Source organism: Delphinapterus leucas, chromosome 1 (genome assembly GCF_059928025.1).
Source record: "Delphinapterus leucas isolate spDelLeu-1000000601 "Yukka" chromosome 1, BTC_Dleu_Yukka2, whole genome shotgun sequence".
Classification (NCBI taxonomy): Eukaryota; Metazoa; Chordata; class Mammalia; order Artiodactyla; family Monodontidae; genus Delphinapterus; species Delphinapterus leucas.
Genome location: NC_143129.1, coordinates 67359903 through 67387166, shown reverse-complemented (window position 1 = coordinate 67387166; position 27264 = coordinate 67359903). Strand labels below are relative to the sequence as shown.

At 40.7% G+C, this 27264-nt stretch overlaps 2 protein-coding genes across 15 annotated transcripts in view; one reads left to right on the top strand and one right to left on the bottom strand.

The window, feature by feature from the left end:
* Positions 1 to 18241, top strand: part of DCAF6 (DDB1 and CUL4 associated factor 6) — a 172407-nt gene extending 154166 nt beyond the window's left edge. For all 9 annotated transcript variants that reach the window (XM_089911542.1, XM_022560109.3, XM_089911525.1 and 6 more), the window contains 5 exons: positions 6166 to 6304; positions 8143 to 8299; positions 8932 to 9020; positions 10945 to 11050; positions 17778 to 18241. In XM_089911542.1, the coding sequence (XP_089767668.1) occupies positions 6166 to 6304; positions 8143 to 8299; positions 8932 to 9020; positions 10945 to 11050; positions 17778 to 17842 (556 nt within the window). In that variant the 3' untranslated portion in view covers positions 17843 to 18241. The remainder of the gene's footprint in view (positions 1 to 6165; positions 6305 to 8142; positions 8300 to 8931; positions 9021 to 10944; positions 11051 to 17777) is intronic.
* Positions 229 to 27264, bottom strand: part of GPR161 (G protein-coupled receptor 161) — a 71330-nt gene continuing 44294 nt past the window's right edge. For 4 of the 6 annotated variants that reach the window (XM_089911550.1, XM_089911554.1, XM_030759832.2 and 1 more), the window contains one exon: positions 229 to 26329. In XM_089911550.1, the coding sequence (XP_089767676.1) occupies positions 26064 to 26329 (266 nt within the window). In that variant the 3' untranslated portion in view covers positions 229 to 26063. The remainder of the gene's footprint in view (positions 26330 to 27264) is intronic. The other 2 variants (XR_002642797.2, XR_002642800.2) reach the window with 2 other exon arrangements.

Here is a 27264-nt window from a genome sequence, read left to right as displayed (position 1 = left end):
TTCAATCTTTGCTCTCTTTGCTTTTTGGTTTTAAAGGATTCTGTTGATATAGCCTTTAGCTCAAAGATTCTTTTCTCAGCCATGTCCAGTCTACTAATAAGCCTGTCAAAGGTAGTCTTTGTTTCTGTTCCAGTGTTTTTGATCTCTTGCATGTCTTTTTGTTTCTTTCTTAGGATTTTCATCTCTCTGCTTACATTGCCCATCTATTCTTGCATGCTGTCTACTTTATCAGTTAGAGAGCCCTTAGCATATTAATCATAGTTGTTTTATATATTTTTTAAATTCTTTTAAAGGGGAATGAGAGCCCTGAAGACAAATTCCCCAGTTGCTGGGGGAGGAGGCTTTATAAGCTGGCTGGCGTTGGGAGAGGTCAGGAAGCTTTCAGAGCTGTTGCAGTAGTCTGGAGGACAGGGGAGGTCTGAGGATGCTGATGGCAGGAAGGATCTTTTTTTTTTTTTTTTTGGCCATGTGGTGCAGCATGTGGGATCCCAGTTCCCCAACCAGGGATCAGACCCACGCCCCCTGCATGGGAAGTGCAGAGTCTTAACCACTGGACCACCAGGGAAGTCCCAAATCAGAGTTGTTTTAAATTCCTGGTCTGTTGCAAGAGGGAGGAGATGTGAGGATATATGTATATGTATAGCTGATTAACTTTGTTATAAAGCAAAAACCAACACACCATTGTAAAGCAGTTATACTCCAATAAAGATGTTAAAAAAAATAAAATAAATAAATTCCTGGTCTGAGAGTTCCAACATCCCTGCCATATCTGGTTCTGATGCTGTCTCTTCAGATTGTTTTTTGCCTTTTGTTATGCCTTGTAATTTTTTTCCATAGCTGTATATGTTGTACTAGGTAATAGGAACTGCGGTACATAGGCCTTTAGTAATGTGGTGATGTGGGGGGGAGGGGATGCATTCTAGAGTTCTGTGATGCCTGGTGTCTTCCCCTCTCTTAGGGAACCAAGAAGAGTTGTTGATTTTTCAGTCCATTCAGCTTTTACTTATTAGCTTCGAAGTGGGAACCTTCAAGCTCCTTGCATGTGGAAGCAGATTTAACAATCTTTATACTCCTGAGATAAATCTAACTTGGTCATGATAGATTATCTTTTGGACATGTTGTTGGATTTAGTTTGCTAATATTTTGTGAGGACTTTTGCATCTATATTCTGACTGAATTTCCTTTCTTATAGTCTCATGACCCTTTTTTTGGTAAAAAGTTACAGTAGCCTCAGAGAATGAGTAGAAGAATATTTCCTCTTTTTCTTTTCTCTGGCAGAGTTTGTATAAGATTGGAATGATCTTTTCTTTGAAAATTTACTAGACCCTACTTATAAAATTATCTGGAACTGGTATTTTCTTTGGGGTATGTTTTTTAAGTATTATTTTGATTCTTTAATAATTACAGGACTATTTCAACTCTCTCTTCTTTAGTCAGTTTTAGGTGATATTTTTCAATTTGTCGATTCATCTAACTTTTCAAATTTATTATAGTATTTTTACTGTCTTCTTAATTCCTGCTGTGTCTTTAGTTATAGCCACCTTTTTATTCATAACATTATTTCTTTGAACCCCCTTAATTTTTTCTCCATTATCCTGGTCAGGGAACTAAGATCTGGCAAGCCATGTGGCACAGCCAAAAAAAGAAAAAAAAAAGAAACAACTTTTGGCTTTGTTGATTTCTTTCATATTTGTTAACCCCTTTGTTTTATACTTCTACTTTTCTTCTCTCTTTATTATTTCCTTCCTTTTATATTATTTGAGATTCCTTTGTGGTTCTTTTTCTAACTTCTTTAGTTGTATACATTCAGCTTTTTTTCATTAACATCTAATTTGTGGTCAGAGAACATGGTTGGTTTAGATGCATACTTTGAAATTTGTAGAAAGTGGCTTTGTGGCCTTGTACATGATAAATTTGTAAATGTTCCATGTGTGCTTGAAAAGCATATGACTTTAATTTTTAATGTAGAATTTTATATGTGACCATTCGATTAAGACTAATTGTGCTGTTCATATTATCCCTATTTTTTGCTAGCTTGACTTATAAAATAGTGAGAGAGATGTATTGAAATCATTAAAATGGTGTATGTATCTAATTCTCCTTGTAGTTCTGTCATTTTCTTTTTTAATGCAGTTTGAGGCTTTTTATTGTATGCATATATGTTAAATTGTTATATCTTCCTGGTAAACTGAACTTATTATATATGTAGTAATCCTCTCTACCTTTAATGCTACTTTTTATCTTAGTCTGTTTTGTCTGATATTACTGTAGCTATGCCACCTTTCATTTGATTAGTATTTGCACAATATCCTTTTTCCCTGAAATCTTTCCTTGTCATAATACTTTAGGTATGCCTGAGACAATCTCATTTTTCTCCATTGGTGAAAATAGTCTCTTTATTATTATCATGGCTACTTTTGGACTTGTTTCCAACTTTTTACTTCTGATTATCCTGTTTTACCTAATTTTTTTTAACTTTCCTGTCTTTTTTTAGGATTAAGATTTTTATCTTTTTGCTGTTGTTGTTTTGCTTTTTTCATTTCTTTTCCTCCATTGGGTTGGAATGTATACTCTTTATTTATTGTTTACTTCTGAAATTTTCCATGCTTACTGAACTTTATATTATCTTTTATGAATTTTAAATTGCATGCCAAGTTAACATAAGCTATCATATATATATAAAAGAACTCATAACTAATATTCTCAGAAACAACTTTGCAAATAGTAGGCTTTTAATAAATAGTTATTTGCTGATTGGTATTCTTCATATGTATGTATAATTTTAATTTTATTAAATTTGCAAAGTAATAAATTACAAATTTATTATTTTCAACATCTTATATTCTTTTGGTGTTTCTTATGAAATATCCTCTAGGAAAGTGGTTTCAGTGTGTTAATTTTTTTTTTTTTTTTTGGCCACACAGCCAGAGGGATATTAGTTCCCTGACCAGGAATTGAACCCAGGCCCTTGGCAGTGAAAGTGCTGAGTCCTAACCAGTGGACTGCCAGGGAATTCCCCTCAATGTATTTATTCTAAGTTTATTCATCTCTTTTAGAACTGTTTGCTGTGTTGGACATTACCTGACTATATATACAAGTATAGTATTTACTGTCACTTTTTATCATCTAATTTGAAATGTGTGTACTTGAAGCTTTTTTTTCTGTTTTAGATCATTTTCCTATAGCGAGATAGTGGTAGGTGCCCTAATCTTTTATCTAAACTGTACAATACAGACTACATAACTTGAGATCTGTTTTTCAAAATTATTCTTTATCAGGATTAAGCCAAACAAACATTAAGCAGTAAATTAGACCATATTCTACAGCAAACTTTTAAGTGAAATGAACACTTATGATTTGGTACCATCAATTCTTAATTACTATCATCTCATTACTCATTCAACTTTAATTTTGCCCACATACCTTGTTTTAAATGATTTGAGCTTTTGTCTAATTCTTAATTTGTCATATAGTTTCTTTTTCCATTTATAGCTCCCAAGGCCTTCAGTTTATCAGCAGGATTATTTCTATTTCCTCTACTACCTGATGCTCTTTTTTTTTTTAAATTTATTTTATAGAAGTATAGTTGATTTACAATGTTGTGTTAGTTTCTAGATACTCTTTCTTAGCAAGAGTTTTTTTCTTTATTGGTTTCTTGTTAATCACATACTTCTAACTGATTGAGTGTCCTTTTCTCTTCCACTTTATAAAAAAGAGAGTTTCAATCATATTAATTATGTTTCTTTTGAGAACATTTGAGCTCTCAGCCCTTCCCATTTATCACTTCCCAATCAGAAAGAGATAATCAGAGTAACCTAAACATGTCAGCTTTCTGTGTGGTAGTTTCTAACGATATCTAACTTAAAATTTCAGACCCTGTTTTTTTTTTAACATATATATAGCATAGGATAAAGTTTTTTAAACACTTTTTAAATAAGCCTATAGAATTTATGATACCATTTTATGAAAAAGAAAATACCTTTTTATTATAAGACTACATAATTGTTATGTAATTGTTTTAGAAAGTGTTATTAACAATTTAGTGTCTGGTTTTCTAGACTCTTTCTATGTATATATATAAATTTTTCCCCTATGAATTATTTTTTAACCTATGTTGTAGATTCAGTAGGATAATGCTGACATTTTTCATGTTCTTGCTTATGGATCTTATTGTTTTTAATGGTGGCATAAGTATTCCAATGTATGGATGTACCATAATTTATTTAACCTATCCTTTCTGTGTATAAGACATTTAGATTATTTCCAGTGTTTCTCAAAGTACTGCAGTGAATATATATGTGTGTGTGTGTGTGTGTGTGTGTCTGTATATATTGTGTGTATATATATATATATTTGCATATTTGTTTTTCTACAGCATACATTTTTAAAAGATGAAATTGCTACATCAAAGCAAATATATGTTTAAAATTTTAATGGATATTATTTAATTTCTCCTCAAAAATATATTGTACTGGAACACTAATATATTGCCAGTGGAATTATAAATTGCTGTAACCACTTTGGAAAATTGTTTGGGAGTATCTGTTCAAGCTGACCATATGCACATACTGTGGTCCAGCAATTCCACTCCTGGATATATACTCAACAGAAATATGTACATATGTTCGCCAAAGCACTATTTCAGTAATCAAAACCTGTAAACAACCCAATGTTCACCAACAGTTGAATGGAAAAAGTAAATTATAATGTATTTATACAAAGTAGTACTCTACAGCAAAGAAGATGAATGAACTATAGCTAAATTCAACAACATGGATGAATCTTACAAATGTAATATTGAGGTAAAGAAGCTAGACACAAAATATATTTTGTATGATTCCATTTAGTTAATGTTCACAAACAGGCAAAATTAATCCATCATGTTAGAAGTCAGAATAGTGGGTTCCTATAAGGGGAATGTAATAATGGGAATGGAGCATAGAGAGACTTCTGGAATTCTATTTATTCTCTATCTCTCATACTGGTACTGGTTACATGGGACTATTTTGCAAAAATGCATTGAGCTACACATTTATGATTTTATACCTTCCTGAATATGTGTTCTACTTCAGTCAAAAGTTTACAACAGAAGAGTGCACTTTTTTATATATAAAACTTTCAAACTCCTACCAGTAGTGCCTATTTTCCTGTATTCTTGCCACTCTGATAGATGTAAAAAAATTTTTAATCTGATAGACATACAAAAAGATCAATTTGTTTTTATTTTTATCTTAATATTAGTGAGGCTGGGCATCCTTTTGTATATTTATTAAGTCTCTTTCTTCTATAATTTCCCTATTCATGTTCTTTATTCTTTTTCTATTATAGTGTTCATTTTTCATACTGATTTGTAGACACTTTATATATTTTGGAGTTTTGGTCTATTATATGGCAAAATATAATGTTTTAAATAAGAAGTTCAAACTAACAAAGTTATTCAGTAACATGTGTTAGGAAAAGTTCCTTCTAATAATTAAATCAGTCTTAAAGAGTCCATTGTTCTTTATTCTCTAGTTTTGTGGCCAACTCAGTTCTTAGGAGAATAAAATCAGCCTCATTAGCTCCAAATCTGTACTCTAATATGGAGTTCATATAGAATAGATTCTATTTGAAGGTCCTTGTTTTATTCATGTATATTAATATTGTTTTTCTTGACTAGTCTGTTCTTTGCTGAGAATAAATATCTTTAAACAAAATCTCAAAACATAAGTTTATCCACTGAAATTATATGTTAACCTTAGTTTCTTCTTCTGGTTTCTCTTTATGCCTTTACATTTCCTAATATGGAGAGAACAAATAATATTGAATAGGTTTTGTTTTATTTGTAGTAAATTGCATATTAATTTTGTCTGTATTATGTTTTTATAAAACAGCCATTTAAAAAGTGTGCCGCATGCTACTTCCTTTACTCTCTCAACCAGTATCAAATTTCTAAGTGATCTCTTAACTAAAACATTTTGTTTTAGTAACTCAACTAGTCTGATGTAGTCTCACTGTTGTGTCTGCCTCTTTATGCTTTTGGTTGGGGATGCCTTATTGACATAATGTTTAGTTTAAATGTTTTCTAGACTTTACTGTATTTTAATGTTGCTCATTTTCATTCTGTAGTGGCCTGTGAATGTTTTTTACTTATTTCTGTTTTTTCTTATAATATGTAATTTATAGACGCTCTGCTGTTGCCCGAATTCAGGAGTTCTTCAGGCGGAGAAAAGAAAGAAAAGAAATGGAGGAATTGGATACCTTGAACATTCGAAGGCCACTAGTAAAGATGGTTTATAAGGGCCATCGCAACTCCAGGACAATGGTACCATATACTCATGACATTCTTTGGAAGAACTGCAATTTTGTAATATGAATTTTTTTCCATAATGATTATTTTCATATATGCTAGTGTGATTCCAATATATTATTGCACCACAGTTATCTCTTTACCCAAACATAGTTCTTTTCGTCCTATAATATATTGTGAAAGACCATCATTTTTTATAAGAAAACTCTACCCTACTGAGGAACTATTGTAGAATTTTAAAAATTTTAGCTTGTACAAGTAACCATTGCTTCTTTTTTTTTGCGGTTCACGGGCCTCTCACTGTTGTGGCCTCTCCCGTTGTGGAGCACAGGCTCCGGATACGCAGGCTCAGCGGCCATGGCTCACGGGCCCAGCCGCTCCACGGCATGTGGGATCTTCCCGGACCAGGGCACGAACCCGTGTCCCCTGCATCGGCAGGCGGACTCTCAACCACTGCGCCACCAGGGAAGTCCCCACTGCTTCTTTTTTGCTCTCTCACACTTGTTGTCTACTTTCCTAGTAGATTTTTTTAGTTCATATTAATGCCCTTTGTTGGTTTTGGAGAGAAAGATTTGGATACATGAAATCCAGGTTCCTTGCAAAATATAGTCATATTAATTATAACTCTTTTAAAGATTGACAAGTAAAGATTTGTTTTAGTCACCTTGTCTTTCTAGACTTTAATTTCCTCATCTATGAAATAAGAATAGACCAGATGATCTCTAAGATCTTTTCAAGTTTTTATAACCCAGAAGTCTATATACCCAATGCAATATTAACTGTTTACTAAGAGAATCTTGTGAGATGATTAGCATAACTGTTACTCCGAACCATTTATATCTAGAAAGTGTTCTCATATATTCATTGAGTTATCAAAAAGTATCTACAGAATCGGTTTTAATCTGCTTTCTTTAGAGTCAAGGCAAAAAGTAACTTCGGGATGGGGAAATAATTAGCTGTCTCTATAGATATCATTGGTAGTAATAATTTAATCATTCTGGAAAGCATACTCATTATTGATAGAAGTAGCCAATTTATATTTCTTGCATTTTGCTGGTTAAATTTTTGAATGAAAGTATTTAGGGACGGGAATGGAAAAAAAAAAGAAGACAAGTAAATATAAAAGTATTCCAAGTAACAAAAAAATTCCTCCCCTCCTTTGCTTTGCCAAAAATAGCAAAGTAGCAGCTGCACTTAAAATGATTTCAAAAATTCCGATATGAAGTACAAAGAAAGATTTTTGATGGTTCATTCATGTGCATCTGCTGAAAAATTCCATCATAACCATTCTGACATATCCTTTGTCTCATTGCTTCATAAAAGTAAATATGTATTTATATCTTTCCTTCTTGATTGTGAGAGCTTCTAATAGCTAATAAAAAGATTGGTACTTTTTGTTCTTTTGGCATAAAGCAAGATACAGGAGGGAACAATTCATTTTTTTCTATGAATTGTTTTTATTATCTTGTAAAATCTAAAATGGAACCGTTTTTGGAAAGTTCAATAACATATATATATGTTTCCATTATACTGTTCAAAACGCAGAAATCCCATCCATTCATTTAGCAGTTATTAACTCAGCACCTACTGTGTGCCAAGTACTGTTTCAGGCACTATAAATATAGCATTGAACAAAGCAAATCCCTATCTTCATGGGGGACTTTTCATTACTTACTGCCACTTTATCCCTGCTGATAAATCTCTATCATAATTTCAATATACTAGAAGACAAAGGCTCTCTTCAATTTTTTATTTTCTGAGCCAATTAATTGTTTTAACTTGAGAATAGAATAAATCTTTTTTAATAACTTTGATTTGAATTCTCTTATCACCTCCTTTTTTTTAACCCTTAGATAAAAGAAGCCAATTTCTGGGGTGCTAACTTTGTAATGAGTGGTTCTGACTGTGGCCATATCTTCATCTGGGATCGTCACACTGCTGAGCATTTAATGCTTCTGGAAGCTGATAATCACGTGGTAAACTGCCTGCAGCCACACCCGTTTGACCCAAGTAAGATGACCTTTTATAAGGCAAGGGCTAGAAATCATTAGTATAATTAATCAGCTTCAACTTTTTCCTAGTTGTTAATATAAAAATAATCCAAATTATCCTAGTAGGCAGCCACTAGGGTCAAGTATTACTATTTGGGGTTTAAAACAAAAAACACTTATAACCTGCTTTGGGCAGAAAATATGGGGAAATAGGTTAACGAGTTTATACTCCTAAGAGTGCTTCTAAGTTTTATCAGCTGTAAGAGGTTTGGCTGATTGAACTTTTCACTACTTAACCAAATTGAACCTCCAAGCCTTTTAGTCTTCACATGTCTGAATTAATTTACCAGAACAAAGGAGCATTGGCTTGTTCTTGCCTTCCATTTGAAATTGCCCGTGTTTCTCATAAAAGAGCAGTAAGTGAGAAAAAAATTTGAGTGATTTCAAGATGGTCTTAAAATTGTGTTCTAGAGTAACTTTTAGGAAATCTTCAAAATAATATTCTTAGTTAACAACTAAATGTATCAGTACAATTTCCATTCTAACTCAATTTTGCTGAACATATACATACATGCATATATACATTATAAATGTACATGAATTAATGGCATATTTCTAAGCTTTATATTAATGTGAGCATTTTATTGCTAGTTCTAGCCTCGTCTGGCATAGATTATGACATAAAGATCTGGTCACCCCTAGAAGAGTCAAGGATTTTTAACCGAAAACTCGCCGATGAAGTAAGATTTTTGTTATACTTATTATAGAACATATGTCACTTTGTTCCCGAACTGCTGTTTTAAGAAGAATCAAAGCAGCTCATTTTGTTATTAGTTGGTAACATAAAACAAGTTAATTCATTTAATGATGTCAAATTTTAAGAAAAAGAAGTCAAGAATAAAACATGCCCACAATACTAGAGAGGTAAAAATTGGAATATTATTTGGATAAGTGGAATATTGATTATTGGTAGTAACAGGTATAGTATATTGTAGTTGAAGAAACATAGGGTGACTATTTGTGCTTATTGCAATGAAGAATCATTAAAAAAAACCACTGTGTCCTTTTAAGAAAATAGTTTTGCTATAACAGTTCTCCATAATCATAGCCAAATAGGTAGCAGAACAAACGATTGGAGACTCTTTTCCTTTACGATTATATTTTAAGATTTCCTCAGCTTCTGAAGCTACTGTGACATCACTAGTTTTTCAGACTGAGTTCTCTGAAGCTCTAGGTTTTTTACAGAATTGGAAGCAGGATGATGGATGATATGAAAGCTAAACTCTGGGCATTTCCTTCCCGACTGCAACGAGGGTTTTCATTTTTGGGTTTCCATATAAGATTTCTTATGAAAATAAGGATCCATTGCATTATTCAGCTACTAACTAATTGTTGAACTTCTGTGAGGAGGGGATTGCAACTAAGGTTGATACTACCCCCTCTTAAAACAATAAAATAAGAGTTCATTGCTAAAAATATTAATGAGTTGGAAAACTAGTTCTCTAGACCAAGGTTGACAGTTCACAGTGAAATTCCCACGTATACTTTTACTCATTTAATAGACATATATAAAGCACTTGGTGTATGTCAGGCACAGTGCTGAATTTAAAAAGATAACCCCCTCCTTCAGAACTTAAAGACTAGTGGAAAAAACAGACATATAAACAGCTAGAATATAGTGTGCTCAGTGTCAGAGATGTACACATAGTGTTTTGGAAGCCCGTAGAAAGGAACAGCCACGCTTGCAAATGGAATAGATGGGATGGGAAGGTCTTCACAGAGGAAATAAGAATTGGACTGAGTTTCCTAGGCATACAAGGATCAAAGGAACATTTGAGACAGAAGGATCAGTGTGTTTCAAGTTACTGTAAGGTAAATGAACCACCAGTGTGCTGAAACCTAGAGGACACATATGAAAGCAGCTCAGTTGGACTAAAAAGCTAGGTTGGGGCATGGTTGTAAAGGGCCCTGTTGGGCACCCCAATGAGTTGAAAAAGTATTGTAATATCATTGGGGGACTGCTGATCAGGTTAGCATCTTTTTCTTCCTCTCATGCTTTCCTTTCTTTCTTCCTATTTTTCCTTTGCCATGACCTTTGCTTTTCCTCTTTCTTTTTTCCTTTGCCTGTGATTATACATTAGCTCCCTAGGTGTTCATGGATGTTCATTTAGTCCAATTCTTGGTACTTAAGACAAAATTCATTGGTAACTCTTATCCAAAGGTTTATTTTTCAAGATTACTTCGCTTCAGTCAAGGTAACATTTTTCTTGAGGGACCCAAGTGACCCAGGGATAATAATTTAACACTGCTCCGTCACTAGAAGTATCAGTTCTACTAGACGGGAAAATAATAAACAGACACAAAGTAGACTGCTCTGGAAAACAAATTATAAGTAAAAATAAATTGAATTCTTGAATGTTTTAAGTAGCCTCAAGGTTTGACCTTTGTCTTTCTGCCAGTTGAAAGAGTAGTGTTCTCTGATCTTACTCTGTCGAATGCAAGTTAAAGTAATTATTTGGTACTGAGTAGCCTTAAGGTGGAACTATAGACATATATAGATATATATGAAGAATGAAATAATTCCTGCTAATTTTTTACTAATCTCTAAGGAAAAGGTACAGTTACCCTGTGATCTTTGACATGGTTATTTAACTTGCCTCATAGGTTATAACTCGAAATGAACTCATGCTGGAAGAGACTAGAAATACCATTACAGTTCCAGCCTCTTTCATGTTGAGGATGTTGGCTTCACTGAATCATATTCGAGCTGGTAAGAACTGTCAGTGTACTATTAAAATCATTATTATATTTGAAAAACATTATTATTTAAGATCTACTTTAAAGGGATTTATTTTTAAAAAAAAAAGGGGGACTTCCCTGGGGGTCCGTTGGTTAGGACTCCGAGCTTCCACTGCAGGGGGCATGGGTTCGATTGGTTGGGGAACTAAGATCCCGTGTGCCATGCGGCACAGCCAATAAAGTGAAGTGAAGTGAAGTAAAAAGTAAAGTAAAAATTTCCTTAAATTACAAAATCAAGGCAGCTTAACTTTTTTTTTTAACACAAGAGACGTTTATTTCTTGCTGACATTAAGTCCTCTGAGAGGGAACAGGTGCATGGAAGGCAGCTTAACTTTTGAACGAGGAGTTCTATGAATTCTTGATCTTAGTACAGTAATTTATATCCCCATGAGCCAACTTTATTGAAAAGTGTCAAAGTGAAAAGATGAAGTCACTTGAAAACTTTTATCAGCTGTGCTTTTCTTCTCAGAGTGGAAGGTCATACCATAAACCTTAAGATACGTTATAGTAAGTACCCTTTAATGGTAGGTTTGGTCAAAATCAGTCACAGCCCAGACAAAAATAAATGTAACGTGTTACTACAGAGGTTGAAACAGATAGCTCAGGATGTTTTTTTCAGTATTTTTTTGTTTTAGATGATAAACTGTGAGGTTCAGTGCCACAGATACAAAATTGTGTATATTATAACTAATATTCAAGAAGGAATGGAATAACCTGTGTTCATAACAGTAGAAAATATGCAGTATCCATTATAAACAAAGTGTTTATCACTCTTCACTGATATCACAAATTTCTTCATATGTTGGGTATTATTTAATAAAAACAACCACCACCATTTATGGAATACCTGTAATGTATCAGGCAATATACCAGTCATTTCACAAATTTATCCTCAGTTAGCTCCAACCCTTTACAAAGTAGATTATTTGTAATAACTCACCCCAGGTCACATAACTGATAAATGGTAAAGCCTGAATTTGAAACTAGCTTACAAGCACTTACTCCCCTTTTACCTACAAATTTCACTTTCGGGAACACGTTCAAGTCATGACACAGTCCTCTGGAGGACCTGATCTCAAACTGCTTTTCTAGTGCATTCTTTCCTTTTCTATCCACTCCATCCACTCTGGCCCTCTCTGAATTTTGGGGTACATCAAACTCTTTCCCACTTCAGAGATCTTTCTAATCATGATGTCCCCTCCCATCCTCACTCTTTATTAGGATAACTTCCATTTCAGACCTTCAGGTCTATATAAGCAGTAGATTATATATCACTTTCTCAGAGGGTGGGGAAGGGAGAGCTAAGTATTCCAGGCAAAATAAAGAGTATGTAGCATTTGTCTAAGTCCTGGAGGAGAGAGACTGTAGTACATCTGAAGAATTGAAAGAAGCCCCTTACGTCTGTGATTAAAAGAGCTGGAGAGAAAATAACCCTCAAATTGTAAATATTAGCTATTACCAGGAAAGAGTGAAAATTTCAAATAGTCAAAACAAAAAATAAACCTAAAATGTAAACAGAAAATGTTTGTAGTCCAACAAAATATAATTGTAGTACCACTGTAACATCTTTTGATCTGTTTTCTTCAGTACCAATCAGTGACCTTTAAAATTCACTTGGATTTCAGATTTGAGGAGGCAGCATTTTATAGAACAAGAAAAACATTTGCTGATTATGACAACTAAAATTTGCTTGTTCTTATGAAGAGTTCATCTGGTGAATGGTTCTTCCTGAGTTTTCCTATAGGAAACTAATTCTCCTTTCATTTGTGCAAGAGTCTATTTTATTTTTTCTAATAAATTTATTTATTTTTGGCTGCACTGGGTCTTCATCGCAGTGTGCGGGCTTCTCATTGCGGTGGCTTCTCTTTGTTGCGGAGCACGAGCTCTAGGCGTGTGGGCTTCAGTAGTTGCAGCATGCAGGCTCAGTAGTTGTGGCTTGTAGACTTTATAGAGTGCAGGCTCAGTAGTTGCGGCGCACGGGCTTAGTTGCTCCTCGGCATGTGGGATCTTCTCGGACCAGGGCTCGAAGCCATGTCCCCTGCATTGGCAGGTGGATTCGTAATCACTGCGCCACCAGGGAAGTCCAAGAATCTATTTTAAATAGGTGCTAATGTGTCAATGGTTTGTTAACTAATAGTTATTACCATCCTTCTTTGATTTTAGAATTAGATGTTTTATAATATAAAGGTTCCCTTTCTTCTATTTCTTTTTGTCAGCAGTCAAGGTTTAGTCAACTTAACTCACCCTCTTGTTTCTCTTAGGTAAAAGACTAGATAGAAAAAGGTACCCAAGAGTTTGTATTTCTGCTGCTTTTATCCTTAAGATGTCTAGTTATTTGATGAGTCAACTACTCCTTTCCTCTCCTTCCCTTCATTGTCCTGTATTCCAAGTACAATAATGTCTGTGTATTCAAGGAGAGTTAGTAATAGACTTTGATCATGGAAGCACAATCTAGCCACAGAATACTTCAGCCTTTCCATTACTCCACAAGGCTTCCTGGGAAATCAGCTCCTTCCTGCTTAAGCTGTGATTTTTAATGAAGAGTGCACTTTAAATCCCCCTTTTAAAACTACAAATACCTGGTTCCTATCCATTAAAGATTCTCATTCATTTCATCTGAATAGGGTTTGAGCTCCTGCATTTTAAAAAAGCAACCAAAATTATTCTCATGAATGCTGTACTAAAGACTTTTAGTCTAGGCAACTTCTTGAGAGAGAAAGGCAGTTCTGAGATTCCTAGAAGTTTTGACAGGCTTTGGAGAGATGGTGTGTGAACCATTCTAATCTTTTCTAAAATATGTTAGAATCTGATCAATTTACTCCCCTCCTTAAAATTCTCCTGGGCCTCCTCATGCTCTTAGGATAGAGTCCAAATATGTTAATATGATTTATAAAACCCTGAAGCATCCCTTCATACCTCTGGACCTTGGCACACGTACATCTAGATAGCCACAGTGTTCTCCACGATGGATCTATAGAGCGTAACATCATATTGAGCTCACAGGCACTTACCCAGTCATACACAGATTCACTCCATCAATTATGGTAGCTTTACTCCAGAATATAATCCATATTCATCTACCTTGGTCTCCCTGCTTCTGCTCTCGCCTTCATACAATCTGATTTCCACAGCACAGAGGGAGCTTTTTAAAACATGGGTCAGGGACTTCCCTGGTGGCACAGTGGTTAAGAATCTGCCTGCCAGTGCAGGGGACACGGGTTCGGTCTCTGGTCCAGGAAGATCCCACATGCCGCTGAGCAACTAAGCCTGTGCGCCACAACTACGAAGCCTGCGCTCTAGAGCCCGCAAGCCACAACTACTGAAGCCCACACGCCCTAGAGCCCAGGTGCTGCAACTGCTGAGCCCACGTGCTGCAGCTACCGAAGCCCGCAATCCTAGAGCCCGTGCTCCGCAACAAGAAGAAGCCACCGCAATGAGAAACCCACTCACCGCAACTAGAGAAAGCCCGCACACAGCAACGAAGACCCAACACAGCCAAAAATAAAACTAAAACGTGGGTCAGTAAACTTTTTCTTTAAACGGCCAGATAGTAAATAGGCTTTGTGGGCCATGTGGTTTCTGTTGCAGCTACTCATTTCTGACATTGTGGTGCAAAAGCAGCCATAGATAATATGTAGATCAAGGGCATGGCTCTGCTTTAATAAAACTTTATTTACAGAAATAGGCTGTGGGAGGATTTGCGCAGGGGCCATAGTTTGCTGACCCACTTTTTAAAAATATACATTAGGTTATGTCACCCTTGCTGAAAATTCTCAGGGACTCCCCAGCTGCTCTTAAAACCCAGACTTCATACGCTGATCTACATGACCTAGACCTGCCAGCCACTGAGTCGACACATTCCAGTTTTCTCCTCGCCCACTACATTTCAGCCATAAATGGCTACTTTCCTCCTCAGATTCATCAAGCTTGTTAGCATATTTAGGACCTTTTCACTGGCTGTTTCCTCTGCCTTTTAGGCAACTTCGTCCAACTTCACTAATAATTGAACATACAATTGAGGTCTCAGCTCCAGTGTTACCTCCTTAGAAAAGTCTTCCCTAGTTGCCCAGTGTGAAGTTGTTTCATGTGCCTTCTCACACCCTCCTTCTCATTCAGTCACTCTCTGGTCATTGCCTATTTCATCAAGTACTTATTCTAACTTCATTTCTTTATCTTTGTCTTGCTACACAGATTAAAGGAGAAAAATACATTTCTTATTTTCTGTTTTTATCCTCTAGAAAGTGAGCTCATTAAGACCAGAGACCTAGTTTGTCTTATTCACAGCTGGATAGCTAGCTTCTAGAACAGTGCCTAGCATATAATAGTGTTTCGTGAATGAATGGGTGAACAAATGAATGAACTTCTAGTATCAAATCTTTAGCTAACGATGAGTCTTGTATTGACTCTGTTTTGTTGGAACACAGGTTTCCTTGGGGTATTTTTTTCGTATCTCCCTTGTCCCCTCCCCACACCCCCAGCAAACTTAATATCTCTTCATTATCTTATCTTTTCCGATCAAAAATAATTTCTTGAAGAAATATTTCTAACAGAGAATTACAGGAACCTTTCCACAAATGTAAACCTTACTTACAGGAGCAATTTGGTGTTGTCAACTTTCGAAAACAGTGGATACAGAAGTGATTATTTCCAGTTTTCATTTAAAAGAACACAGTGTTCTCAGATCTCCGTGGTCTGTAATTACCAACCAGAGATTTGTGAAAGTGTTGAACTGCTTATCAGTTTTACTACCTCAGTAGCATTTTGTGGACAAAAAGATTTCATTTAATTTATTCTTAGAAATTGGGTTTATATTCTGAGACATGACTCAGCAACGGTTAAGTGAGAAGGATTTGAGAAACGGACAGCTGTTCTGCCCTCTTCCTCATTCCACAAGCCACTGTCAGTTACTGTGTGACCTGTATGAGACTCCATGGGCCCTCACTCGACTTCTTATCACTTGCTTTGGACTCTGCAGAATTCTAACGTCTGCTGTAAACTCCTTGATTTGAAGGCTGTGACATTTCCTCCTTCCCCTCCATTTCCCCATCTTCATTCGTAAGTGTGACAACCAGAAAGAATTTGGGCCACCCTACACATTCTGAAATAGGCTGGTAGTGCTTCCTCAGGCTCCAGTAATATGACAGAATAGGTTTGTTGAATATAGTCAGTTGTATCCTATTCACGATACTCTGGTTAAGCAGAATAGCAACTTCATGTTTTTTTCTCTCATGAAAGTATATCATACAATAAAAATAGTGTAATCTCTTTTATACTAACATCCCTTAGGTAGCCTTTTATTGATCAGAAAGTCTTCCACTGTGTTTAGATTCCTTAGTGACCTGTGAAGGTCTGTCATCATCTTATTTTGTTCATTTATTTTACAAATATGTATTGAACACTTATTATATAATAATAACCAAAATTTGTATAATTCAGGTTACAAATCATACACACATACATTATCTCATTAGTTTGACATTGAAATGGAGTTGGCGTAGAGGGGATTTAATCTAATTCACTTGGACAATTAAACATACAATCCCTTCTGTATACTGGTGTTGTTGACTTAGAATCCAGTGGGAGTGTTTAAGCCTCTGTAGATAATAAAATCTCAGGATTCCGTTTTCTCTTGGTGTTGACAGTGGGACGGAACTGTTTCCCCCGTGTCTAAGCCTTTTTTCCCCCAGCTTACCCTGGAGAAATCTTTTTGTGATAGAAAGGGTTCCATGCTAGTGGTGGTAGTGATTCGGTACTGTTGCCTTCTTTACATACCCTAACGTAATATATCTTATCTTAGTGAAACTTACGTTCATTTATTTGATAAACCTTCATTGAACCTCTCGTACTAGACCCTTAGGACATAAAAGAAATAACTACCACCTTCCCAGGAGCTCACAGTCTAGTCTGTAAGAAGACAGGCAAACAAGCTATTACTGTAATTATTACACAATACATATAAAATATTCTGGAATGTGAAGGAAGGAGTTCATAATTCTGCAGGTTGGGTATTTGAAAAAGTCTGGGGGAAGTTTCACACAGGGAATAATAGTCGTATCGAGATGAGTAAGCAGAACCATTATAGCTGAAGAACTGGGTGAAGGTGTCCCAAGCAGAGGAACAGCAAGTGTAAATCATGGAACTTGAGAGGACGTGCCGTGCTCACTCGCCGGGCTGTAATTGTACACTCCCTTGAGTGTTCGGTCCAGATAAGCTCCTTGATGACAGAGGCTGTGACTGCTTTGGTCACCATTGTATCCTGGAACATAGCAGATATTTAAGAAATGTTTTTATAAACAAATACACAGATCCTCAAGGACGATCACCAAATTCTCTCGCACAGCTTGCCTCTCACTCCCCTTGGTGACACCTGATACACCTCCTAGGGCTCCCAGACTCCCAGGAACACAGTCTGAAATCATTGCAGTAGACCACAGTAGGTCAAGATCTTTAGGGTTTTTTCTTTGTACTTTTTACATCTTTGGAATTAACATGAATATTCAAAGTTGAGAGTGCTGTGTTTCCTTTACTCTTTGTCTCCAGAGGCAAAAATAACTTTTCTACACACAGCTGTGAACTGATTTTTTACATGATGTTCTCAGTTATATACATTTTAATCAGTTTTGAATAAAAGGCATTGAAACTTATTTTAATTGTAATAATAAAGGTATTTCGTTTTGTCTCATATCTCTGTCTTCCAGACCGGTTGGAGAGTGACAGATCAGAAGGCTCTGGCCAGGAGAATGAAAATGAGGATGAGGAATAATCATCTCTTATTGGCAAGCACTTAGATGTTCGGAAATTTGTATAAGACATTTATATTTTTTTCTTTACAGAGCTTCAGTGCAATTTTAAGGTTGTGGTTTTTTGGAGTTTTTCCCTTTTGGGGGGATGACCTAACATTGGTTTGGAATGATTGTGTGCATGAATTTGGGAGTGTGTGTAAAACAAAACTAGCGAAATGTTTTAAAAACTTTTTGCCATGTATGAGGAGTGCTAGAAAATGCAAAGTGCAATATTTTCCCTAACCTTCAAATGTGGGAGCTTGGATCATTGTTGAAGAGTAATTTTCATTATAGTGAAAATGTTGGTTCAAATAAATTTCTACACTTGCCATTTGCATGTTTGTTGCTTTCTAATTAAAGAAGTTGGTTGTTTTAAGATATCCTGACTTTGACTATTTAATGCCTTGATACCTTGACCCACGTTTTCCAAATCTTTTCTTGTAACCTAAGATTGTCTTTCTCTGTTCTTTTCTAGATTAAATAACCTTTTCAGTTTTGACTTCTGTGTGACAGAATCACATAGAAGAGCTTTTTTTCATTTCTCCTTTCAAAGTACTTTATCTCCACCCCCAATCATCATCTCTCATGATCAGTGGTCCCTCATTACCTGAGTACAGGGGTCAGGCTATGAGCAATCCCAGAGCATCATGGATACTCACACACCATATTAGCACAAGCCAGTTCTGAGAGCTCTGGCTTCTAGCCTTCCTTTCTCCAACTTCTAGGTTTCAACTGAAAGTGTTGACCATCCAGTCTTCTAATTCCTGGTCTTCCTCGTCTCTCGTGTCCACCGTCACTCGACTTAAGCCATCCACACCCAGGTCTGTGTCTTACAGGTTACGACTTGAAGCTGCACCTGCAGACTTAACCCTTCAGCCATCCTCTCTCCTGTCTCCTAAACTGTCATGCCCACTCTCGTTGGGCCATGAACAGACTCACAGGTGTGGCCAGGCAAAGCATCCCTCTCCCGTGTGGAGACCAGGGATGGTTCCTCCCCGGAACATGGCTGCAAGCCCAAGGACACCTGCTGCTGACAGAAGACAGATTGGCTTTCTGGACAGAGGAAAAATAACTCTGGTTGGTTCGGTAACTTCAGTTGGACCTCAACATCTAGCTCTTAGCCTGGGCAGGATGCATATGTATCCATATTAGGAATATGCTAAATGGTCAAAGGGAAAGAAAGGAGTGAGTTAGAAGTTTAGCCAAACAGGGCAAATGCATGATTTCCAAAAAGTGCCAGGTCTCAGTTTCTGGTACCCAAATAGTTATGTGATCTGCTCAAGCCATGTGACTTCTTTGGGCTTCTGTTTCCTCCTCCCTCAGACAGAGGTAGTCATATTTGCACCACCTATGTCCCTGGGGCTGTGTTAGGACCCCACGAGAGGTTGAAGGGTTTACAGAATAACTAAAAAGACTAATGCGGCGTATAACATGACACCACATAACATGACAGTAAGAGGGATTATGCTATAGAGAAGTGCTGGAAAACCGACAGCCCAGACTGGAGTACTCAGTGGGGTCAAGGGTGACTCTGGCAGGAAGAGCAAGAGGAGAAAATCGATGGCGTTTGTTCACTGGCGCAGGATGTCGATAGTGGAGGAGGCTGGGCAGGTGGGAGTGGGGGGATTCTGAGCTTTTTGCTCAGTTTTGCTGGGAACCTAAAACTGCTCTAAAACTGTTCTTTTTTTTTTTAAACCCAAACATTACAAAGTGGTATTTGTCCAAGGAATCAGGCCCCCTGCCTTTAGCGATTTTGTAGTTTTGGTGTTATATGTTATAAAGGAGCAGGGCAGGCCAGACAAGCAGTCAGGGAGGCAGCTAGGAGAGAAGACATTCTACAGAGGCAGAGTTCACGAGTCCTGGCCGCTTCCATGATCCAGTGTTTGTCGCAGGGGAGACAGTGGACCCCAGGGCTCACTTACCCACTTAGAAAAGGAATGCGGCTTTAGTGGTGGCAGGTGTAGGGTCAGACAGAAGTGGTGGGCTCTGTGCCTTGAGGCTGTTCCAAGTCTCTGATAATCTACCACCCGCCCTTTGACTTCGGTTATGGGATGGACAAATCGAGAGACAGCACTGCTATTCATTAAACCTCCTTTAGAACTCTGGGTTAACAGTGTTTGTTTGTTGTCTCTTTCTTGATCACTTCCACGCCACTTAACAATATTCCATGAAGCTAATTTTCTTGCGGGAATTCATGAAAAACACATGGATGGATGTACCCAGGCGACTGTGGTATGGATTGTGCAACAGTTGGCCCCTTCCTGCTCAGTCTCCTTCCTCTCTTTAGCCCATGGGAAGGGAGGCTGGAGACAGAGACATGTCTGTGGAAAACAGGGGTGGGGGTAAAGGGGGAGACACCCAAAAAAGTCCACAAGCTCAAGCACAAGTTCACAATTTGCACAGCCCTACACAGACCAAAACCCAGATACTTAATCAGGTAAACAAAACTATTCTAAGTACACTCTTACTTTTTGATAAATATTGGTTTATAATAATCCTAAGCATTTTTTAATCTTAAAAATAAGCGTCCAAAAACTTCAAGTGAACTATATTTTAGGATCAGCTGGTCTTTATCTTGAAGGTTGGTTTTTAACCACCTTTGCATCCAGGGGTCCATTATCAGAACACAGCATAGGGCTCTGTCCCTTAAGCATGTCCACGTCACTGACAGACCTATTTCCAGCCAGACAGGCTCTTTCCCCTGGCCGCCTGCCCGGGCCTGTGATCCTCCCTAGGACTGTCTTTTCCTTTGGGAGGGTCAGACTCACCAATGATTAGTGATACTTCAAAATGGTGGTGTCAAAAGGAAAAACAGGGCTTTCCTGGTGGCGCAGTGGTTGAGAGTCCGCCTGCCGATGCAGGGGACGCGGGTTCGTGCCTCGGTCCGGGAAGATCCCACATGCCGCAGAGCGGCTGGGCCCGTGAGCCATGGCCGCTGAGCCTGCGCGTCCGGAGCCTGTGCTCCGCAGCGGGAGAGGCCACAACGGTGAGAGGCCCGCGTACCGCAAAAAAAAAAAAAAAAAAAAAAGGAAAAAACAGAAGTGTCTTTTAATTCTTAAGCTGTTAATACTGCTCAGGAAAATGCTTTCTGAGGGAAATGAACACAGCTTTGCGTACTTTGTTCTCCTAAAAATAACAGTGAGCAGAACTGTGCTCTTGGTAATCTTATGCAGATTCGAGTTTGTGCTTTGAATTCTTTCCAGTGAATCCAGCCACCTTAGGCCTGAAGTTTTTTATAGGTCTGGCAAGCAGATATTCCAGTCTCCCAAACTCCTTGCATTACAATAGTCCTACCTACGCAGTAAAGCCCTACTGGCCTTCTAATAATGATGACTGTTAACTATCCCTCATCCTCCTCGAGCTGCAAAGCTGGCTCTTTCCTTCTCTCAGTCACATGGCCAAGACCTGGCGTTTCAGCCCCGACCCTGGCTTAATCTCCTTTGAGACCTTGGACAATTCCCTTCACCTCCCTAGGCCTCCTTGGATTCGGTGTGTGCCCCTCCCCAACCCAGAAGGACGGTCCGGCTCTGCCCCCTCTTGTAGTCACATACGACTGTGCTCACAGCCGTTTTCCTTTGCTTCAGGGTGAAAATGTGATTTCCCTTCACTCTCCCACGGAATTCACCTGGGGTTCTGTGTACACTGTGGGTGGCAGCATGGACTCCTCCTGCCCCTGCACTGCCTCTTCCCTCAGGGGCTCGGAGACTCAGAGAATCTGAACCCCAAAGCCAAGGCCAAGCAGTCACTGTCACTGCAGGATGGAGCTGCCCTGAGACTCCAGGTCACATCTCAGGGAGAGCATCCCTTCTGGGCTGTAAGGGAGCTCAAAGCTGAGCTTGCGCTTTGATTCCAGATGCCACAGCAGCCTGGGGCTCTACCATCTTCGATAGCCAGTAACAGAAAAGCTCAGTTTCGCCCCTTCAGATCTCCTGAATCCCAAGTGCCACTTAGCCTTTACCCCCTCCTCTCTATCGTCTTCTCCTTTCTCACCACATCCCTTCATGCTGTACGGCAGACGTGACGATTCCTACGGCAACAACCTTCAACACCTCTTATCTAGGATAACAGTTATCTTTTTAAGATTCTCACTTCTTGTCACCGAGAGCCCTGTAAAACAAGAATAATACACCCACCTGCAGAGTGGAGAAGAAACAGCAGGGGTTCAGCATCAGCTATGCCCCAGGCACTGTGCTGGATGCTCTAATCCACATAATCAGAGGCCCCCCTGGATTCTGTGTCCCCACATAGAAACAGAATACAAAGTTCATTTTATAGATGAGGAAACCGCAATACAGAAAGATTGAGTAATTAGCCCAAGGACACCTTACTCAGAAGCAGCAGCGTGGAATCCGAACCCAGAACGTCCCATACCAAAGCCTGCACTATCCCCACTATATCATTTGCAGTGAGATAAAGCATTTGGAAGTGCCCAACTAATGCCTAGCACATGACGGGCACTCAGATGTCTTAACAGGTCAGGCACACAGTAGGCCCTCACTATGTGCTAGTTCCCTGTCTCATCCTTTTGTAGCCACATCACCTCCACAGTTCTTTCCAGACGGGAGACGGCTGGGGCTCAAGGCTGAACCCTTGTCGTGAGTATATCCTGTGGTCCATCCGTAGACCTGTCTCTAATCTGCAAGTATTTCAAGGACCCACTATCAGGATAGACAAAATACTCATCTAGTTAAATCTGAACAGGCCAGTAAAGTCTCTCACTGTATCAAAGCGCTTTTCCTCCCTCTCCTGTCCACTCCAAACTACCTTGGCCTATTGCAAACACTTGAGTTAGTCTCGCCGTTTACTCAGAGACTACACAGCAGCTCCTTAAATGAGAATCAAAGAACATTAGCACCAGATGGCCCTCGTCTCAACATTCCTCAACCCCGTTTCTACAGCAGTGATTTGCTTAAGCTCACACAGCTGAGCATTGGCAGTACCTGCAACCCCGAATGGGGTCACACTTGTAAGCAAGCTAGCTGGGTGGTCCTTTAAAGGCCGAGGACTGCAGTGGAGACCAGGAGCTCAGAGTAAGTGCTCGAAGCCAGAAGCAAACAAGCCTTCAGCTTTACCCTTAGCTCTTCCCGGTGGGGAACTGCCAGCGGCATCAGAGCCACACTGCTGCCACCTAGTGTCGAAGGCCCTGAACTCCAGTCTTGGTGCGTCTGGCCTGGGAAAAGGCTAGGGATTGAGCTGTGTGCTCGGTGGCGTGGGACTCCAGTGCCTTCTGGGTCACACTAGCCCCCAAACCTGGTATCTGGGGTATAGCACTGGGGGCGACCCGGTCAAGTGGCAATCTCTATGAAAGAAGCAGAGATGGGCAACAGTCCTAAACGTGGTCCTGTCAAAACCAGAAGATGCAGGACTGAGGTTTTTACGTGAACAAGTGGCCAAGTGTCCCACCTGCCACTGTCCACGTGGCCCCCTCAGGAAGTCCTCAGGCTGCCGCTGCACAGCAGAATAAAGCATTATAATGGGCCTGGGTTCAGCGGGGGCAGTTGGGGTTCTGCACTAAGGACAGGGGTCCTCAAAAATCCTCTCAGAAACCTCAGGGCGTGTGGGGATTATGTCCTCACCCTCTCCCCCATCCACCTCCTTTTGCTCTCCTTTCTCTTGCTCAGGCTGAATCAAGGAAAATCTGAATTCATGAATATGCAAAATATGGTTCCAGCTGCCAGACATCCTCCAAGGCTTGGCTCAAACAGTCACCTCCTACATGGTGCTACCCCTAACTCCTTCTAATTGGAAATATTCACCTCCCTCTGGAGCCCACAGTTCTTTCTATAATCATTAATGGACTTTGCAATTTATTAGCCTCAGTCTCTCCCAGGGCTCTCCCTATGCTAGAGTGAAAACGCTTTAGTGTTAGTACTCACAGAGCCTAGCTTGGTGCCTTGCACACGCTGGATGTGCAGTGTCTGGTAGATGAATAAATAAATGGACCTCGGCAGAAAAGAGGAAACGCACAGAATGCTTTCAGGAAGTGCAGTATCGCTAGATTGGCTTAGATTAAATCCTAGTGTATCTGAGCTAGTTTGGGATCAGCCAGTGAGGACTTGGAGGCCGGGAGGTGTCTCAGGACTCTCTCCCTAGAGCCCAGCTAAGTACTGTCCAGGGGAAGCACTCTCCAGCCCCTGGGTTGCAAGTCACTTTGCAGCACTCAAAATGCCCTAAGGGGTGGGGGAGGGGTGGCATCGTGGGCTATTCCAACCTAGAGGTAAAGGTCCCTGCCCTGTTCCACCCTGGTGCGTACTAGAAGCTCAGGAGTATGGTCCCTTTAGAAACTAGACAAGGACAAGTGCTAGGAAAAAATACATGCAGAAAACATAAAATGCCCTCAGGTTTCGGAATGCCACCCAGTAGTGACAGCAGAGTCTGACTGATCTGCACATCTCATCGGCAGAACCCAAGGGTGAAACCACCTTCTGATCCTTCCCACTCCCATCCAGAATGCAGACCAGTGGCTGGCACCCAGCTGACCCACAGGAGTTGCTGACGAGTTTGATCACCGTGAAGGTAGCAGCCCCCAGGTCTCAGGAAGTCTTCTGTAAATTGCAGACCAGGGGACCAGCCAACCACTGGGTCTCTGCCACACAGCAAAGAGACACTGCCTCACTGAGAGCTAGCTAGACCCCAATGGAACGCCACAAAAGTGATTCCCTTTCTGGGATGGCTGCCTCATAGCAGACGCAGGTAGATCTCCTCAGAATGTACCCTCTGCTGACCCCCCGGAATTCTGAAGGCGGGGAAAGGTCTGCACTTGGCTGACCTAATCACCCAAGCTGAAGGGCAGGCACAGGTGGTTCACGTCACCACAGCCACCGCTCCAAGCCCACACATGTAACTGCCATCCCAACTCCAAGGGAGAGAGATCTAACATACAAGTCACAATGCGTGGCCCACTTCCGCCTCTGCCCCCATTTATGTGTCTTGCCGGCTGGCATCCTGTCAGAACTGTGCTCTAGACACATCGGATCAGCCCACGTACCCGGGCTTGCAGCAGTGCTTCACATGCCCACTAGAAACCACACTCAAAAGCTGTGCAAATGTTGGTCCATGGGTCACTTTTTTTTTTTTCTAACTTACAAATTCAGAGAACATCAAAGGTCAGAGTCAGAAATGATCCTGGCCACCATTCAATCCAACTCCTCACTCCCTTATCTTATTTTCCAGATGGCCTAGGGGTGACAGGGAGTCCCAATGACATAAGGAAGGTACGGCGGAGCCGGGCCTGCGTGCAGGTTGCTGACGCCAGGTCCAGCGTTTCTTCCAGTCTGTCCCGTCTTACACTGCTCAGGGCGGGGCAACAGGAGCTGCTGCCTGCGGGAGCATTCCCTGGAGGCCAGCCAATCGAAGCAGTCCATCAAACACCACAAGCCCAGTCTATTCCATGAGGTCTTCCTGTGTGAAGGGGATTCCCTCCAACGATAACAGTATCTCTAGTTCCCAGCAGCGCCTGGCCCCATGGCCCTTTCAGGCTCAGTTAAGATCGTGGTTTCATCCTAACCAAATGGATTTTTTTGTTTCTTTTAATTCTAGAAATGAAACATCTGGTATCTGCTCCTTCCTCCTGTCGTTTACAGTGGTTTCTCCCTTCTTATGAAATAGCAAAGACTCAGTCACTAGGGAGGCAGCCCCGTCCTCAGCCACAGCAGCCCCAGACCTGTTGCGTCCGCCCAGCGGCCCGTGAGCTGTCCCTACTAGCACCAGCAGGTGGCGCCACCAGAGGCCAGGTCATAACCAGGACCCCAGGGCGCAGCACCCGGATCTGGGGAGCTCGGCTCCTGGGCTCTCCTCTGGGGACCATTTAGTGTAAAACTGACGGCCCAGCAGGGTCCACATCAACCACCCAGAAGAAGTGCCATCCTCCGAAGGGCACTGGGAAGGGCTCGCCTCCTGAGGCCTCCGGGAGAGTGCGTGGTTGGACCCCCGGGGCACAGGTTGTGCAGAGGAGGAAGTGACCCACGTGGCGGTCTCCTTCTAAGCCGTGGTCTCTAGTTCCCCTCTACGGCCCACCTCCCACAAAGTCTCAGCCACACCTCCGCTGGCTCTGCTTTGTACTCTAGATGCCTCTGGTCCCATCGCTGAGACCTCAAGGAAGCCCACGTGTGGTCTCACAGAGACACGGAAGTCACTTACAGACATTGTTTTCAGTGTTTTTTCTGATGGCTGCACACCAGTGTGTGTTGAGGGCATCCACCCTCACGTCTGCTCCGCGGCTAAAACGTTCCCCTCTTCGATGCTCTGCAGCTGCAGCCTCTGACTCGCGAGAGTTCTGCTGCCTCGGCGGCTCCCAAAGCCAACCCCGGGGACGGTCCGTGCTGCAAGCAAGACCCCAGGCAAAGCCTCCTCCCCAAATAAGTTGACTTTGGCTTCAGCCTCTATGGCTTTGGCCAAGCTGGCTGCGTAACTGTCCAAGGACTTGTGCACTTCGGCTTTCACGTGAAGAATAGGGTTCTTGGCAGCTTCTGAGAGAGAAGGCAGAGAAAAGGTTAGCGAGGGACCAGGACCATGGCTGTCCCGGGATAGGCCTGCTCTTGCTTCACTGCCCCTGGGAGCGGAAGCAAACTGAGGTTAAGGGTGTGGGTTCTGGAGTCACAGTCCGTAAGGTGACAATCCTTGACTCCCCTACTTACTATCTGGGAAATCTTAGACGTATTTAATCTCATGTCGGTTACCTCATCTGTAAAGAGAAGATCCTGGCACACCCCTTACATCATGGGGTTCTCGTGATAATTAGACAGCTCTTCCTAAGGTGCTTTAGCCTAGGTCTGGCTCATAGAAAAAGGCTTGATAAATACTTTCTATTAATGACATTCAAATTTTTACATCTTTGAAAGAGTTCTCTGGTCTTTCAGCTCCCTGGAGTGTATAATAGCTTTGGCTCTAAACTTCCACAAACCTGAATGTGGTCTCTGTCCTCTCCACCCTCGCTCAGAGATTCCCCAAAGCCATGGAGAACCTCAGGACTGGAAGGACATTAAAGGTTCGGGTGCCCCTTCCCCCAGGATTAGGACTCCTGACACCTAAAGTGCACAGGAGGGAGGGAGGGAAGAAAGGAGGGAGGGAGAGAGGGAATGAGGGAGGGAGGGAGAGAGGGAACGAGGGAGGGAGGGAGAGAGGGAGGGACAGAGGGAGGGAGAGAGGGAGGGACAGAGGGAGGGAGAGAGGGAGGGAGGGATGGAGGGAGGGAGGGAGAGAGGGAGGGAGGGAGGGAGGGAGGGAAGGAGGGATGGAGGGAGGGAGGGACAGAGGGAGGGAGAGAGGGAGGAAGGGATGGAGGGAAGGAGGGAGAGAGGGAGAGAGGGAGGGAGAGAGAGAGGGAGAGAGGGAGGGAGGGAGAGAGAGAGAGGGAGGGAGGGAGAGAGGGTGGGAGAGAGGGAGGGAGGGAGAGAGGGAGGGA